Raw genomic sequence first — 15,735 nt, forward strand, 5'->3', positions numbered from 1 at the left:
GAAAAGGAAGCAACGTGCAAACTGCCTTGAACCTTCCAGGAATAACGGGAGATGCTCCTGGCACGTGGGAATGGTCTTGTACTTGCCGAGCTGGTGTTGTGCGTTTTCATGTAAGCTTCCAGTGCTCAGCAGCTGATGACTTGTTCAGCTCCTGGCTTTAAAGATGTGACTTGATTTTACAATTTTGGAAAAGCCGTGATCACTTTTGGACTTTTAGACTTCAATGCATTTATGGAGGTGTCATTAGTGTCCTGAGAGTTGAGAAGACCTGTGCAGCAAGGTGATGGGTGGCTGCTATTGAGATGGAGGGAGGCTGTTAGCAGTGGGAAAAAAGGAGTAACTGGAAATGCCCTGATAAAATGCGAAGCTGAATGAAGATGGGGAGGATTCTGTGTATAGGGGGGGATCAGGGTCGGAGAGAGACTTGGCATTGCCATGTGAGGATCAGCAAAGACATCTGCCTAGCTGGGGTACCTTAAATCCAGGTGAAGATGAACTATCACCTTCTGGGCCTGGGGGTGCCGTATTTTTAGGAGCAAATAGCTGGGTTAAGACACCTAAGGTAAAGAAACAAGGAAGAAGTGGAGAAAAATAGCGGAAGGGTGGTGGAGAGACAGACAGACATGGGACTTGAAGCAGAGCTACGTAACTGGTGATTCAAGGCTGTGGGCGAGGGTGGGTTTCTGCTTCTGGAGCCTGAAGCAGCCTTGTGCATCTGGGGTGAGGTCTTCTCATTAGGTACTTTATCATGCAACAAATAGCCTTGAAGCCTTCAAAACCAGTTGGAAATAAGTGGGGTTTTTTCCCCTCCTTGTGTACTGTTTGGAAAATACTTCAAGGTTGAACTTCTTTAAAAAGCACTCGGGTGTGTGAGGAGCACCAGTTCTTCGCTAGGCCTTGTGCTCTGAGTTACTTCACTGCCCTGAGCGAATGGTTTCGGGAGGGTCATCCTCACGCATGGCGCTCGTGCCAGCTGCCTGTGGCCGATGCAAACTGCTCTGTAAAATGCCAAGGCTGATGAGGTGTGATGAGGCAAGAGCCTGTCCTGCCTGGTGGTTCCCTCCTTACCCCCGGGGCGTTTCAAACAGGCGTCCATCCACAAGAACTGAGGAATGATGGACTTGGGGGGACATTCCTGGGTGAGGATTGTGCTGCTAGGCTCAGGGCAGGGGTGGGGAAGGAAAGGAACCAGTAATTCCTACAAATGACGGCGATTCCTCCTGCTACTGCAACTCGGTGAGCAACTGCATAGTAATGTATTTTGCTGAAATATTAGCAAAATCCTTCCAATGGTTGTCTGACATTTACCCAATTCCAGCATGTCTTAATGTCAGGAAAAGGGTCGGAGAGAGGACTCTGGAAATGACTCGGACAAGAGGCATTTAAAAGTACACGAGGCTCATATATCCTATGATAGCATCATCCTGCTCCCATCTCATTCCCCCAGGATGGTCACCTGGATTTAGGGGGGTTTAGGGTCTTTAAAGCTCTCCTAGGACCTTTGACTACTTACGTTGGTGAAAACGGTGAACATGCTGGGCAAGATTAAACTGTGCCATGGGAAGTGATAGCTGGCAGCAGAGGGGAGGGAAACACGGAGGAACTGAATTTTCTAAGTGTTAATGATGTCTGTTCTACATCAACTCTTTAATGAGGTTGGTAGTACGGACAAGCCGGGAAGGATCCCACCTTGCTGCGCAGTCTAAATGCAAGGTGGTAAGTGGTCCGTGAGTGCTGGGGGGGAACGTGGAACGTTTGTGGACCCAGAAGTGGCCTAATGCCAAGTGTATTTATTGTAATCCTGCTTTCTGGGGAGGGATATAGGCAGCGTGGTAAGGGGGAGAGGGCGATGGGCAGCGGGAAGGGTGTCAAGGTGGGTGAGGAATGAGGGGTGGGTATGCAGCAGAGCTGAATGGGATGGGAAAGGAGATGGACAAAATAAAAGCAAAAGGTGGAGTAAAGTAAAAGGTGGGTGGTAAAAGATGGAAAAGGGGATCAAGAAAAAAACTCTGGATTCATCCTGTCCAAAGGTCCTGGCTTCCAGGTGATGCTCAGCCTCTCCTGGCTGGAGGGACACGGGGATTACAGCCTCTGTAGCCCCCGGCTGGAGAACATGCAGCCCCCGGGATGGGAGCGGTGTGGTGGAGGCTGGCGGCTGCCGTGCTTGCCCCGGTGTTGGCGGGGTTTGCATGGCGTCGGTGACGCTGTTGGCTGTGCCTGTGCTGGCTGATCTGAGCGTGTCTGCTGGGAAACCTTGAGGACTCGCTGGCTCAATGCTCGTAGAGCTATTTTAGGCATCTGCAATGCAGCAGTGGGTGTAGAGGGAGTTTTGGAACTACTTAGGCATTTATCTTTGTGCCCAAGTGCCTTTAAAAACCTAGTCTTCGTGACTTTTTTTTTTTTCAAAGTGACTTTTAAATGCATCTGAAAACACTATGTTAGGTCATGTTTTAAGAAGTGGCTGTCGGTTTCTATGTGGCTCTTCCACAGCTTGCATGCTCTGAAAAGACAAAGCGTCTCTCTGTGTGCAAGAAGGCAGCTCTCAGCCGGCGCGATACCCGCTGCTGCCTCAGCGAGCAGGCAGCATGGGACCGGCTGCTCTCTGGGGGGCCGCGAGAGCCAGCGAGGGGACAGAGGAAAACTAATAAATAAAAAAATGAAGTGATCATTTCGGCTTCGATAAAGCTAAAAGCCCATGGAGAGCTAAGAACGTCTGAAGACGTGGAAATACTTTCATGATAGAGAGAGCAGCAGCTATCGCAGATGCCGGAGGCATCATCACTTTGAAGCAACCTGCTGTGCCTTGTCCTTGGCTGGGACCAGCAGAACTATGGTGTGGGGCAGGGGCGTGCTGTGCTCTTGTACAGGCTGGGGGGCTTTGGCCCCTGGACATGAAGTCCTGGATGCGGCTGCCAGCAGTGGGATGGTCGTGGGTTAAGGCTGCTGCAGGGTGGGTTCTTCCTGGTATGCCCAGCTGGGGTGGAAGGAGGGCTGGTTCTTTGGGAAGTTAGCTGCAGGAAAGCCGCCTGCTCATCTGGGTGAGCCTAGTGAAGTACTAAGCAATTTTCATAGAATCATGAAGGTTGGAAAAGACCTTTAAGATCACTGAGTCCAACCGTCAACCCAACACCACCATGTCCACTAAACCATGTCCCTAAGCGCCTCATTTACATTTAAAGATATACACTTTAGATCTACATCTAAAGACTTAAAGTCTTTTAAATACCTCCAGGGATGGGGACTCAACCACTTTCCTGGGCAGCCTGTTCCAATGTTTAACCACTCTTTCAGTAAAGACATTTTTCCTCACATCCAATCTAAACCTCCCCTGGCACAACTTGAGGCCGTTTCCTCTCGTCCTATCGCTTGTTACTTGGGAGAAGAGATGGACCCCCACCTCGCTACAACCTCCTCTCAGGGAGTTGTAGAGAGCGATGAGGTCTCCCCTCAGCCTCCTTTTCTCCAGGCTAAACAACCCCAGTTCCCTCAGCCGCTCCTCATCAGACTTGTTCTCCAGACCCTTCACCAGCCTCGTTGCCCTTCTCTGGACACGCTCCAGCACCTCAACGTCCTTCTTGTAGTGAGGGGCCCAAAACTGAACACAGTATTCGAGGTGCGGCCTCACCAGTGCCGAGTACAGGGGCACGATCACTTCCCTCCTCCTGCTGGCCACACTCTTTCTGATACAGGCCAGGATGCCATTGGCCTTCTTGGCCGCCTGGGCACACTGCCGGCTCATGTTCAGCCGGCTGTCGACCAGCACCCCCAGGTCCTTTTCCGACAGGCAGCTTTCCAGCCACTCTTCCCCAAGCCTGTAGCGCTGCATGGGGTTGTTGTGACCCAAGTGCAGGACCCGGCACTTGGCCTTGTTGAACCTCATACAATTGGCCTGGGCCCATCGATCCAGCCTGTCCAGGTCCCTCTGCAGAGCCTTCCTACCCTCGAGCAGATCAACACTCCCGCCCAACTTGGTGTCATCTGCAAATTTACTGAGGGACCACTCGATCCCCTTGTCCAGATCGTTGATAAAGATATTAAACAGAACTGGCCCCAATACTGAGCCCCGGGGAACTCCGCTCATGACTGGCCGCCAACTGGATGTAACTCCATTCACCACAACTCTCTGGGCCCGGCCCTCCAGCCAGTTTTTGACCCAGCGCAGAGTCCACCTGTCTAAGCCGTGAGCCACCAGCTTCTCTAGGAGAATGCTGTGGGAGATGGTGTCAAAGGCCTTACTGAAGTCCAGGTAGACCACATCCACGGCCTTTCCCTCATCCACTAGGCAGGTCACCTGGTCAAAGTGCCACAAATTTTGCCGGTAGTAAAGGTGTTTTAACAGCTGAAGAGGAACTGTGCTGCTTTCATTTGCCTTACAAATGGAAATCTTTGCATGCAAGATTTTAGCACACCTAGACAAAAGACAATGATTGAAGGGAGAGGGTATAGAGAGCCACAAAATACTAGATGCTGGAGGTGGGATAGCAGGGAGAAGGGAGAAAAGCAGCAATGCAGATGAGATGAGAAAGGCCAGTGGTGTGCAGTTGGTAATTTTACTTTTAGGGCAACCAGAAGCAATCGGCACAGCAGGATGTGAAACCAGCAGCCTAAATGATGGGGGTGATGTTCGTACAAGGGCACAAGCTCTGTCTAATTGCTGCAGCCCATCCTGGTTTTTCTGTTTGAGGAGCTTGTCCAGCTTTGGTGGCTTTGATGTGCTTACTGCCTGCTTGGGATGTTTCCATGGGTCTCTGCTGTGCGGGAGGGTGCGTTGGTGGCGATTTGGGGACAGGCTGGGTGCAGGGGGACTGACACTTCCTTTTCCCTCTGTTCCTGTGCAGGACGCAGGCAGAAATGGCCCACACGTGTCGCGGGACCATCAACCTGTCCACGGCTCATATCGATACGGAGGACTCTTGTAACATCGTGCTTTCCAACGGGGGAAGGACGTACCACTTAAAGGCAAACTCGGAAGTGGAGAGGCAGCGCTGGGTCACAGCCTTGGAGCTGGCCAAAGCGAAAGCCATCCGCATGAGGAACAACCAGTCAGGTAGAGTGCGTCTTAGTGTGCGAACGTGCAACTGGATCCTTTTTAAAACCTCCTTGGAAACCAGCTCTTCTGTGCTTGCTAAATTGTGCAGAAACCCTGGGAGATACTATTTCATGTGCAATTAAAAATAGCTGATGGTTTCACAGAGACACAAAGGGTTTTAAACAATACTGTGTGCACCAAACGTCATCTCATCTGGTTGTGCAGCATTGAGCAGGTCTTTAAAGCCTCTGGTAATGACTGTAAATTGTAGAGAGCTGGTAAAAACGAACTAACGATGCTTCTTCTGGAAGGCAGGACGTATGTGCCTTTCACCTAGAAACTTCGGGTTGGTCTGTGTGGACAGGGAAGGCTGTAAGAGACACTAAGTGCAGTGGTGAGTGGCACTCCAGGGATCACCAATTCACCATGCAGTGCCAGAGCCGTGTCTTTCTGTTCACCCGTAGCTTAGGATAGTTTGGTAGATGACTGACATTTAGTTGAGCTGTCTCTTGCCATGCATATTTCCCCTTCTCCCCCTTACACACGCTGTGCTGTGGTGTGGTATTTATTAGTGTGTGTTTGGGACAGCTGCATTATGTAAAGCTGTCAGAGCCCCGTGCCTGTTACGTACCTCCTCCCCAGAGTGTAATTTTTACTGCTTCGTTGTGTAATGGATTGGTTAGGTGCTTAACAAACAGAATATTTTAGAAATATTTCAATGTTCATAACTCTTCTGGGATTAACATTTGGTTTTCTTCCACAAACAAGCACGGTTTCAAGTGGCAGAAAACAAACCTCACGAATGTATTAAAAAGCTGGCTATCCTCTGTCCTAAAAGAAAACCTCTCTAAAGATCTTATCTTGAATGCTGGAAATCAGGCCTTATGCAAGAGAAAAAATGTAGCGAACACCTGATTTTGTAACGCTCTGCTTAAAATGAAAATGTAGCTTCAGAAAATGCCCCGAATATATTTTAGAAAGGGGGGGTGTGAGGGTGTGACCAGGAAAAGTGCTTTGGTTCAGTGCTTATGTAGCATCTGGCTGTCCTGGTCCAGGTTTGGGCTTTGGGACACCTGCAGATGCTGCTCTGTGCTATCGACTGCAGTGAATATGCATCCGTGGGTAAAGTGTTAGTGAACCTTAGCTTTCACATCACCGCTGAGGAAGGTTGTGGTTGGGTCAGTGCATCAAGAAAAACCTCTGCTTCCCCAGGGGAAACGCTGCTGCGTGCACACCAAAACCACAACGCGCCGTGGCATGACTGTGGGGCGCAGCTCTCTGTCTGAGCGGCGGTCGAGGCTGTGTGGATGGAGACCGCTTTTTAATGCTGCTGGCTTATGAAAACGCACAGTCAACATAAAATTAGTGTAACCACATTTTTGGAAGGCAGTGCATTAATGTTTTCGTCTGTGTACCAGTGGGACGGTCGTTTGGGATGCTGGCTGCCAGGGGCGTTGCGCAGGCAGAGCCTGTGCTTAATGTGTAATGTTTTGTAGAGAGCAGCAGAATGCCAGAGCGCCAACGGTTTGACTTGCAGGAGAATAAGCCCCCAGTTCCGGACTAATGTGGTCTGACTTTTGTATAATTAGCCGTCCCACAAGGTCAGACAGAAGTTGATTAGTGCGTGAGCCACTTACCTGTTTCCCATAATTGTTTAAGTACGCTGTGTTCCGGGGCACAGGCGTTTACGGAATTAATTACATAAAGCATCGTGAACCCTCTGTCCCTTAATACTGCAGCTCTGGAGTGTATGTAAATGCTAACGGAGAATACAGCCGACTGAGGAGAAGATGGAAGTTTCTAGGCATGAGTGTTTTGCCTGGCAGAGCATGACATCGTGCCAGGTCACGGCTGGTGAACACCATTTCTGTAAATTGTTCCTGTGTACCATGTTTTCCTGTGTACCATGTTTTCCTGTGTACCATGTTTTCCTGTGTACCATGGGTACACAGGTACCCATATGAGCTGGGTGCAACAGCTGTTGGTCCTGTGAACATCACTTACGCCATAGCGGGAAGCGAGTCCTTTAGCTGGGTAGGTGTTTGAAGAAAGATCTCATGTGCAGGAGAGGTTGGTGCGTGCCTTTACCTTCACCTTTCCCAGCGTCGGCCCATGGAAAATGTGAGGGCAGGCATGGAGCGGCACAGGCAGCCGGCTGCTGAGCTCCTGCCCAGCCCGAGGCTGCTGGAGGATGTCAGCGATGCTGCCTCCAGAGTCATATGCAGTTATTTTGGTTTGTGTCTTTACGTAAAAATAGCAAATGCAGAGACTTCCTGTCTTAAGGCTCTGGACGTGCTGACTTCCTAACTCCAGGGAGCTCAGGCCGTACTTTCAGGGTAAGAGCAGTGCGGCAGCAGTGCTGATTTTGGGTGCAGATGCTGGTTCCTGCACTGCCTTGCAGCTGACTCAAGGGGTGTAGGCCTACTGATGGGGTGTAGGACTGGCAGACTGGCAGGGCAACGCTGTGATCCAGGCCAGGGAGCTGATGGGAGATCAAAACAAACTCTTGTTTTTCCAGGCTTTTCTGATCTGGACCAAGGGGATAAGACGCTCTGTAAACAGGTACTGAATCCTTGTGCTGTGGAGTTAGAGCCGAGGATGTCGGTGAATTACTTTACACTTTAATGTTCATCTGGCTGATGGTGTTTTGTCCCAATTAGAGATCTCTTAATTAAGGTAAAGAACGAATATGCATTAGATTTGACTATTTTGCTTGAATCGAAACAAAATTCCTAGTGTTGTGTCCCTATGAGTGCCGGGCGTTGCACAGAGCCCTGGGGTAGGTGTTTACAAGTGGAGGGTTGAGGCTCTGGATTTGCTGAAAGTCCCTAGGTCCTTCAGGTCAGCTCATGTGGGGAGTCTTCTGAGCTGATTCCTCTTATCCTGAGTGATCCCCAAAACCCATGTGTTCCCCAGGGCTGCTCTGCAGATCCCGGGTTGATGCATTGGGGCTGTCTTGGCTGGTGGGTGAAAGGGTGGCAAGCAGCCATATGGATTTGTGCCGACAAGGAGGGAGCATCGATGGCTCTGGGCGGCCAGAAGACTGGGCGAGCGTTGCAGGGGGCAGGCGAGGAAGACAGAGAAGCAGGTTTGTGTCTAATGCTGCCTGCCCTTCTGGGGAAGGACACGAGGAGCATCCTTACGGCGATCTCCATTCACGGGTGCTGCCTGCTGCCCTGCCTGCTGCAGGGGGATGCGGCAGGAGCCCCTCCTTGGTATTCCCCACTGGCGCTCAGGAACGTGGGGGCTCTGGTGGAGGTGGCACATCTGGGGAGGAGATGGCTGGGTTCAAGTCAGCTGCTTCTGAGTTGTTTCCAGCTGATGAGCGCCGGGGCAGTCTCGCATGCAGAACAGCTTTTCGGCTCCGTACAGTTTTCAGCAGGCGAGGAGCACCCAGGAGAGGGAAGGGGGGGTGTCCTTGCTTCCTGGTGCTCTGAGGTCCTTTGGAGTCCTTCTCTCCTTGCATCCAAAAAAGGACAATTAATGTGGAATTAATTAATTTAAAAAAAAATATATGCTTGACCTCTTTTTGGAAATGTTTTAAAGATGAGCCACACTTGGGTTGCTACTGAGAATAAAACATGCTTGAGTGTAAGCTGGGGTTCTCCATTCATTTGTATTTCTGCAGAAATCAGTGGTCCCTCACTGCTTTCCTGGCATTTGGGATTTGATGGGGTGTAGGACTGGCAGATGGGGTTAACTCTGCAAATACCTTGACTACTGGGAGACTGTTTTGGGGTGGATGAAGAGAGTCTTTTCCCCCAGTAGTTCTCTTGAAATAAACAGATATAAAAGCATTTTCAACCTGACTACTGGCTAGCTCGAGCTGCGCACTGAGAGATGCCATTTTCACAGGACTGATTTCCACTTCTATTTTTAAGAAATTGCAAAACTTATACCCAAACCAAGTGTGAGATGGGAGACTTTGCTGTGCCCTCTTGTGTGTAACTGAAGGAGCTCTAGTTTCCCCTCTACCTGGTGCATAGCTGGGACTATTTTGGTAACAAGCTGTGAGCTGGGGCGTGAGTAAGTACTGATAGATGTCACCTGAGAAAGCTTGCTGTCCTCATCCTGCTTCACTGGTGAGAAACCTGCCTAGTGATACTGGGTGGATTAGCGGCAGAAAGTGAGAGTAGAGCTGAGTTGCTGTCTTAGCTCTCTCCTCAATTACCACGTGGTGCTTAATTCCTCTAAAATAAATGTGTAGTGTAACATTAGGACAGAAGGATCCCAGACCCAGTTGGACGGCTCGCCTCTAGCCTCTGCTCAGCCAAATCTGGTATTCCTATTTCTAGCTGGGTTTATAAAGTGTTGGTGAAGTCATAGTAAACTTGATTTGCCCACATATGGTACCCAGCTCCGTCACCCCATGGAAAGAGCAGGCGTGTGCTCAGTGTGGCCCTGTGCTGTTTATCTGTCCTGAAAATCAGATTTCTGTAATCACCCTCTGTTTGCATTACTGTAAGCTCTTGAATAATTCCAGCCTTCTCCGCTCACCATATTGTACCCGCATCACCCCTTGGATTTTTGTCAGCTCTTGCATCGGCCTCTTGACAACTTCAGCTTTGTAGAGCGGCGGCGGCAAAGGAACGCTTTTATCTGCTCCTTATGCTCGCTCTTCTCTCTGCAGTTGTGGCTTGGAGGATGCAAACTTAAAAGTGTTTGATGACTGTGGTTAATATACCTTTTTTATGGCAGTAAAAATACCCTTTCTTTTTAGGGCAGTATCATGAGATACAGGAATTAATTACATGAATGGTGAATATATGAGAATTATTTTCTTGGCTATGTGATGAGGGGGTGTTTGGAAAAGCCTGCAAGGGGAAGGTAGAAATCTGTTGCTGGTATTTTAAACGCTAGGTATTGTGTTGGAAAACTCCCCAAAATGAACTTGGGCTGCTTGGTGATTGATTAGAGAGGTGAGAGAGTCGGTGACTTCTTTTAACCCCCTGCTTGGGGGTTCCTGGGAGGAGAGAGGAAGAAATCCACGCTGTGATTCGGGTTGTCGCCTGAACCGGTGAAGATTTCAGGCTGACTGAAGGCAGGTTTTTGGTGTTCATGGTACTAAAAAAACAGGAGTTAACTGGATAGGTCAGTGCTCACATCTGTGCCAAGACCAATTCCCCTGCCAACCTCCCTCAAAGGCATCTGGTGCCTCGTGCCGAGGTCGGGGCTCAAGAGACGTCAGTGCAGCAACAAAGCTGGAAATGGCCAAGAAAAGAGCAAAAGAGAAGACGTGTGTTTGCTCTGTGCGCAGCTGTGATGCTCGCTTCCTGGAGAGGCCCTGGCTCTCATCACACCAGCTCACAAAGTTTTCAGCAGAACTTAAAAGAAGAAACCAAAAAACAAAACCCAACAACAAACCAAACAGGCACAAGATTAACCAGACAAATAAAACCTTCTCCACCAAGGGAAGGTAGATGATGGAAACTGGATTTTCCATCTGGAAGAATGACAGCTGAAGGTGCCGTGTGGAAGACAGTAAATGCTTCAGGAAAAGATGGGGATAATTGCTTATAACAAGAACAAGGAGGAAATTATTAGGTCACAGGTTTAAATGAAGCAGGAATAATTAATATTTTGTACAACACAAAACTACATGGTGGCACTTGCTGCGGGAAGCCAGAAAATCCAGAGGGACTGAACAGATTTGGGCACAATTTCATGACTCGTGGATGAGAGCTGTAACTTTCTGTATATGAAATGCAACCCAGGAGGTCCTTAAGCAGCGCAGCACTAAAAGCTAAGCGGCTATGCCCAGAAAAACTACTGCATGTGCCCTGTCCCTTTATTCTATTTCCTAAATACTAGTTACAGTTTGCTTGCTAGAGAAGAGACGAAGCTGCCTGGGTGTTTGGGCTGACCTCATGCGACCATCCCGGTGAGGCTGCCGCTGGAGCGATGCTCCCTGAAATCTCTGGGTTGTGCCTGTTGGGCTTCATGCGGCGTTTTCAGCCTCTCGGGGTTGTGTCGCCCGGGGGAGGATTCACTTTGAGACCAACACCCCGGCGTGGCCATGTGCAGCGTGGATCTGGGATTTGGGATAACGGGGGCTGACTGCTTGGGCTGTCTGGTTATTTTTACTGCCTTAATCGGTTGTTTTCTTCTTAGCAAACAGGGAGTGGTTAAAAGCAGCTTTACAGGGGCTTGTTTGTAGACTGTAGGAGAGCGGGAGCTTTGAGCGGTGCAAAGGGGGAAGGAGGAGGGTTAGTGCTGGTGATGCCTTCTGCTCTGGCTCCTGGGATGAATTTCTGCTGCAGCAGAGCGTAAAGGGAAAATACAACTCCGGAGAGAAATAAGGCTGCCGTAGAGGCCGGTGATCCCACCACAGGTTAGGTGTGCGGTTCGGTCGGCGACAGCCAAGAGGCAGCTGTCAGGGTTGCAGCTCACACAAGCAGGCTGCCAGCAAGTAGTTCTGCTTCAGCATGCTGGATCCAGTCGTAGTGCCTTTGTAGTAGTATTAAAAAGGATCCATAATTAGTTATTCCTTAGCTTTCCCTTTAATTGCTGTAGTGCTAATGTCAGTTTTGTTGTTTGATGTATTTTGGCTGTTTTTTTCCTCTTTCCAAGTAAGGGGTTTGTTTGCAAAAGACACTCTGACTTGGGAATGTGATACTGCAAAGCATCTGCAACCTTCCCTGCCCCGCTCTGTGAATTATCCCGTTGTTTCTTCCTCCCTTTCCACGCAGCAAGCTCCTGGCCAGGTGGCCTTGGCTTGTGCTTCTGCTCTAGTTGTGGCAGGACCAGACAATCCCCGTCGTTGTTGTCCGTATGCCCTCAACGCCAGCTCATGGCTTGCTGTAATAGTCCTTGCTATTTCCAGCTCTTTTTACGAAAGCGCTCCCTTTTCCCGTCCTCCTTGTGATGTTTATTCATCCCGTCGTGAACTGTTTTCCCCTCTGTTTGTAGGGCTCGTGCCTGGAGAGGCACTGGCTGCCAGCGCTCAGTTACCTTGCTCTTCTAATTGTCTTTTTGATCCTTGGAGTCTGGATTTTCCCAGGATAGCTGGCTGCCGTTAACTGTGCCAGGAGTTGCTGCCGTGGAAAATACAATTGACAGCGCTGCCGAGATGGAGCCGTTTGCTTGGATTTCCCACTCCTAATGATTCCTGTCTCCTTTCAGTGCCTTCTGCTGCTCACTTGTGTTCCCTTCTGCAGTTGGCAGGATGCTCTGCCTCTTCTGTTTCCCTGTTAAGCTGCAATCGGGATGGGTTGCTCCGTCTTAGCCACCACCGGCAAGCTGCGGTCAACGCTTCAGCTTCTCCCACTGCAGCCAAAGGGATGCTGTGATGCACGATGGGTGCAGGGTGTGCAAACCCCCCCTGTAAGTCGAGGCGGCATGGAGGAGGGACAGCCGGAGCCATGCCTGCTCTTAGATGCCGTTGCAGGGGTTTATTGCTGTGTCAAAATGGAGTTTTTCAAACTTTGGAGAGTTTCAGCCAGTCGCCCCCTTTCAAAAACAGCAAGTGGGATTTCTTTGAGGGCTTCACAGTGGTACTTGGCCTTCGGGTTTTTCCATATATATATATATATATATATTTTTTTTTTTTATAGGCTCTGAAAAGTCTTTGTTGGTCCTTTGTGTCTTTCTAGTGGTATCCAGAAAAAGACTATAATCCTGCTGGCTGTTTCAAGCCCTTTCTTGGGGGTAGCCCTGCGCTAGCTGTGATATGTCACTAATAGAATCGCAAGGCTTAATACTGATCTTACTTCTGAGCATTCATCTCTGTGCAATAAGGTTATATTAGGCTCAGTTAGGAATAATTATGCTAGTTCTCAGCCTTGCCTGCCTGATGGGGCCTGACGCCCAGGCTTGGATGCAGGATGCGTTTGGACTGTATCAGAGCACGAAGCTTTCTGCCGGCCGCCATTGGAAATGGTGCCAGTGGGCTACCGGAGCCATCTCAGGTGGGTTTGGTGGACATCTCCTGTCCTGTGTGCTCTCTGGGCTGCTGCTTTTGATCTCCTAACCTTTTGCCTTCACTACTGAATACCTGACCTTGGGGAGGAGACTGTGCAAGCAATCCTTACTTCTCCAGCCCCCTCCGTAATCTGGCTGGCGTCACACCCACGGGCTTTGCTGGCAAAGCTGCATCCTGGTGGCATGGTGCAGGGTGTGGGTATGGTCTCCTGTGGCTCCCTTCCTCCTTTCACAAGCCTTTGCCTTGCCACAGGCACATTGTAGGTGTGGGGCAAGATCCATCCCTAGCTGTCACGCAGTGTGATGGGACAGGGTTCCTGGGCATCTTGTGAGGAACGGAAGGGCTCTGCGAGGCAAGGGAAGAGCTTTGGGGCTTGGATGTGCAGAAGATGGCCGTGGTCTTCCACATCGGCTGCAGCTGAAAGCTTGGGGATTTGCAGGTGATGGGACTATCAGCAATTGCCCTAAACATGGAGGGTTATGAAGCATTGACGTCTTTTTAAGTACAGGTGGTTAAAGTGGTCTGAACACACATCTGGCATGTTCTAGGAAATTTAAGTGTTGGGAAGGGGAAAAAAAAAAAGTGATTTCCCATTTTTGTTGCTTTTAGAGGGCATCTGATCAGCCTGGGAATTTTTCTCAACTGGATAAGTTTGCAGGCCTTGAGATGTGAGGCCCAGGGCGGCGAATACTTGATCAGGTTGTCTGAATATCTGCAGCTGATGAGGTCCTGATGGATGGACATTCAGCTGAAATGGGTCGTGAACAGTCTGAGATCTGCACAGCCTCCAACTGCTCCCTTCCTCGGGCTGCTGCCTGGCAATGCAAACATGAGGAGGAATCTTTACGATTTTCCAGTATTTCACAAGCTAGGACCACCCCCACCACCCTTCTTTGCTAATCTGTTTTTAATTCTCCGGTTACTGTTTTCCACTTCACTTGCATGTTGGGATAGAGTTACCCAAGAAATATGCTCACCTCCTTGATTTGGTGCTGACCACGTGCAATGCTATGTTATGTATTATTCTATTGCAGATGTAATCCACAATAATCGTTTATAGCGAAGGAACACAGAAAATGGTACTTACATAACACCACAAATTAAACATTACAGCAGGGAGCTCAGTGGAGACTGCAGCGTGTAGGCCATCTCTGCTGCTGCAGCCTCGTCCTCTGGAGCAAGCGAAGGAGCTGTGCTGCTGCTGCTGCACGTGCTGTGTGGCTGCCCGCTCATTGCTGGCGTGGTGTCGACAGAGTTTATTGTGCAACAGCAGCAGCAGCAGCTAAACGCAAGGGAAAGACTGGCAAAATGCTCCAAGATGATCTTATAATTTAAAAAATACCCCACAATCAGGTGTGGGGCGGTACTGGGGAAGCAGAACGTGTTAGCGTTGCAAACACGTGGTGTACAAGTGTGGTTCAGAAGTAGGATGGAAAACAATGTCCCAGCTCATGGTGCTCTCCACCGCTTCTGCAGGACATGCTCTTCCACCTGCCCGGCAGCACAGGTACGTCCCCACCGCCTCCATTGGCGTGTTCTGCTGCCTCGGGGAGCAGGAGGAAGGGGGAAGCCTGCTGCTTCGCTTTCCCAGCAGTCGCCTTGCACTTTTACGCTCTTGGCAGACTTGTGGCACGAACTCACAAAGCACGTTTTAGGGCTCCTAAAATACAGCTGCAGAAGTTGGAGCTTAAGCAGGCTGCGTGCGGTGAGCTGTGCTCCGCGGCAGTGACAGAGCCTGCTGCCTGGCCTCAGTGCAGCTGCTTTTTGGAGCTTTTTGGGCTCCTGTGTGTACTCGGTGTTACAGGCGAGGCTGCATTAATAAACCCCCTGAAAATCAATAACTGAATGTGACTGTGCAGAGGAGGGAAGGGGGCGAGGGTTTCATTAACAGCTGCTGCAGCAGGAGCGGTGCAGCGGTGGGCAGGAGCCTCTGCTCCCATGCTCGTGCTCAGAAAGATGCTGCTGCCGGAGGAGGGGGGACGGGATGTGTGGCACGAGGATACCAGTTGGTGACGAAGACCTTGACATGCTGGATGTGAACACAGCAAACTTCGGGTCTGCCAGATGTCACTGACACTGTGATTTACAGAATTTTTTGAGTGAAAAGTTGTTTTCATGGTGATCTTAAAGGAAAGCTTTGATTTTTTTTAAATTTTGTTAAGTATAGAACAAGCATTGCTGTTGTGTTATAACCCACGTTATTCCTTTTTAGGCTACAAATCTGTTAATGCCACCGTGGCTTCTGTGCAGAATCCCCTCTGCGTGCAGCTGGTGTTGGGGTGAGGGACGCTGCCTTGGTGGCTTGCAAGTATTTTCAAATCTGCTGAAGTCTGCTGGCGCAGCTGTACTGTGTGGAGCCGCATGAGCCGTTCGGGCCCCTTCTTTCCTCTGCAGAGCTGGCAGGGTTGTGCGAGGGGGACCTGGGACGGGAGCGGTGAAGGAAAGGGCTCTTTTTTGGCTGAGCTGACGTAGGAGGAGTTTGGTGCAAATACACAAGGAGGAAAAATCCTTCCTGGTCCCTTCTCAGTCCCACATCGTGGCTGTAGGAGCTGGAGGTTGGGCAAAATTAGGAGGCTAAAATAGCCCATCGTAGCAATAGGGACCAGCTCTGTTCTCCCCTTGGCGAGTTGAAGAGCAAATGCTTCACCAGCAAAAATGGGAGAGGGATAAATATCTACGGTGAGGATTGTGCTACTCCTCGAGTTGATAAGTATCAAGGAAAAATGGTGACAGAATGCTTTCTATTTTGCGGTATTTGTATTTACTACAAATTTGTTCTTGTTTT

General features: G+C 49.8%; 1 protein-coding gene across 3 annotated transcripts in view; it reads left to right on the top strand.

Moving 5' to 3' along the window:
- Positions 1-15,735, top strand: part of OSBP2 (oxysterol binding protein 2) — a 130,308-nt gene that overhangs the window by 26,845 nt on the left and 87,728 nt on the right. For all 3 annotated transcript variants that reach the window (XM_076352626.1, XM_076352627.1, XM_076352628.1), the window contains one exon: positions 4,839-5,047. In XM_076352626.1, the coding sequence (XP_076208741.1) occupies positions 4,839-5,047 (209 nt within the window). The remainder of the gene's footprint in view (positions 1-4,838; positions 5,048-15,735) is intronic.

This window comes from Aptenodytes patagonicus, chromosome 15, assembly GCF_965638725.1.
Source record: "Aptenodytes patagonicus chromosome 15, bAptPat1.pri.cur, whole genome shotgun sequence".
Taxonomy (NCBI): domain Eukaryota; kingdom Metazoa; phylum Chordata; class Aves; order Sphenisciformes; family Spheniscidae; genus Aptenodytes; species Aptenodytes patagonicus.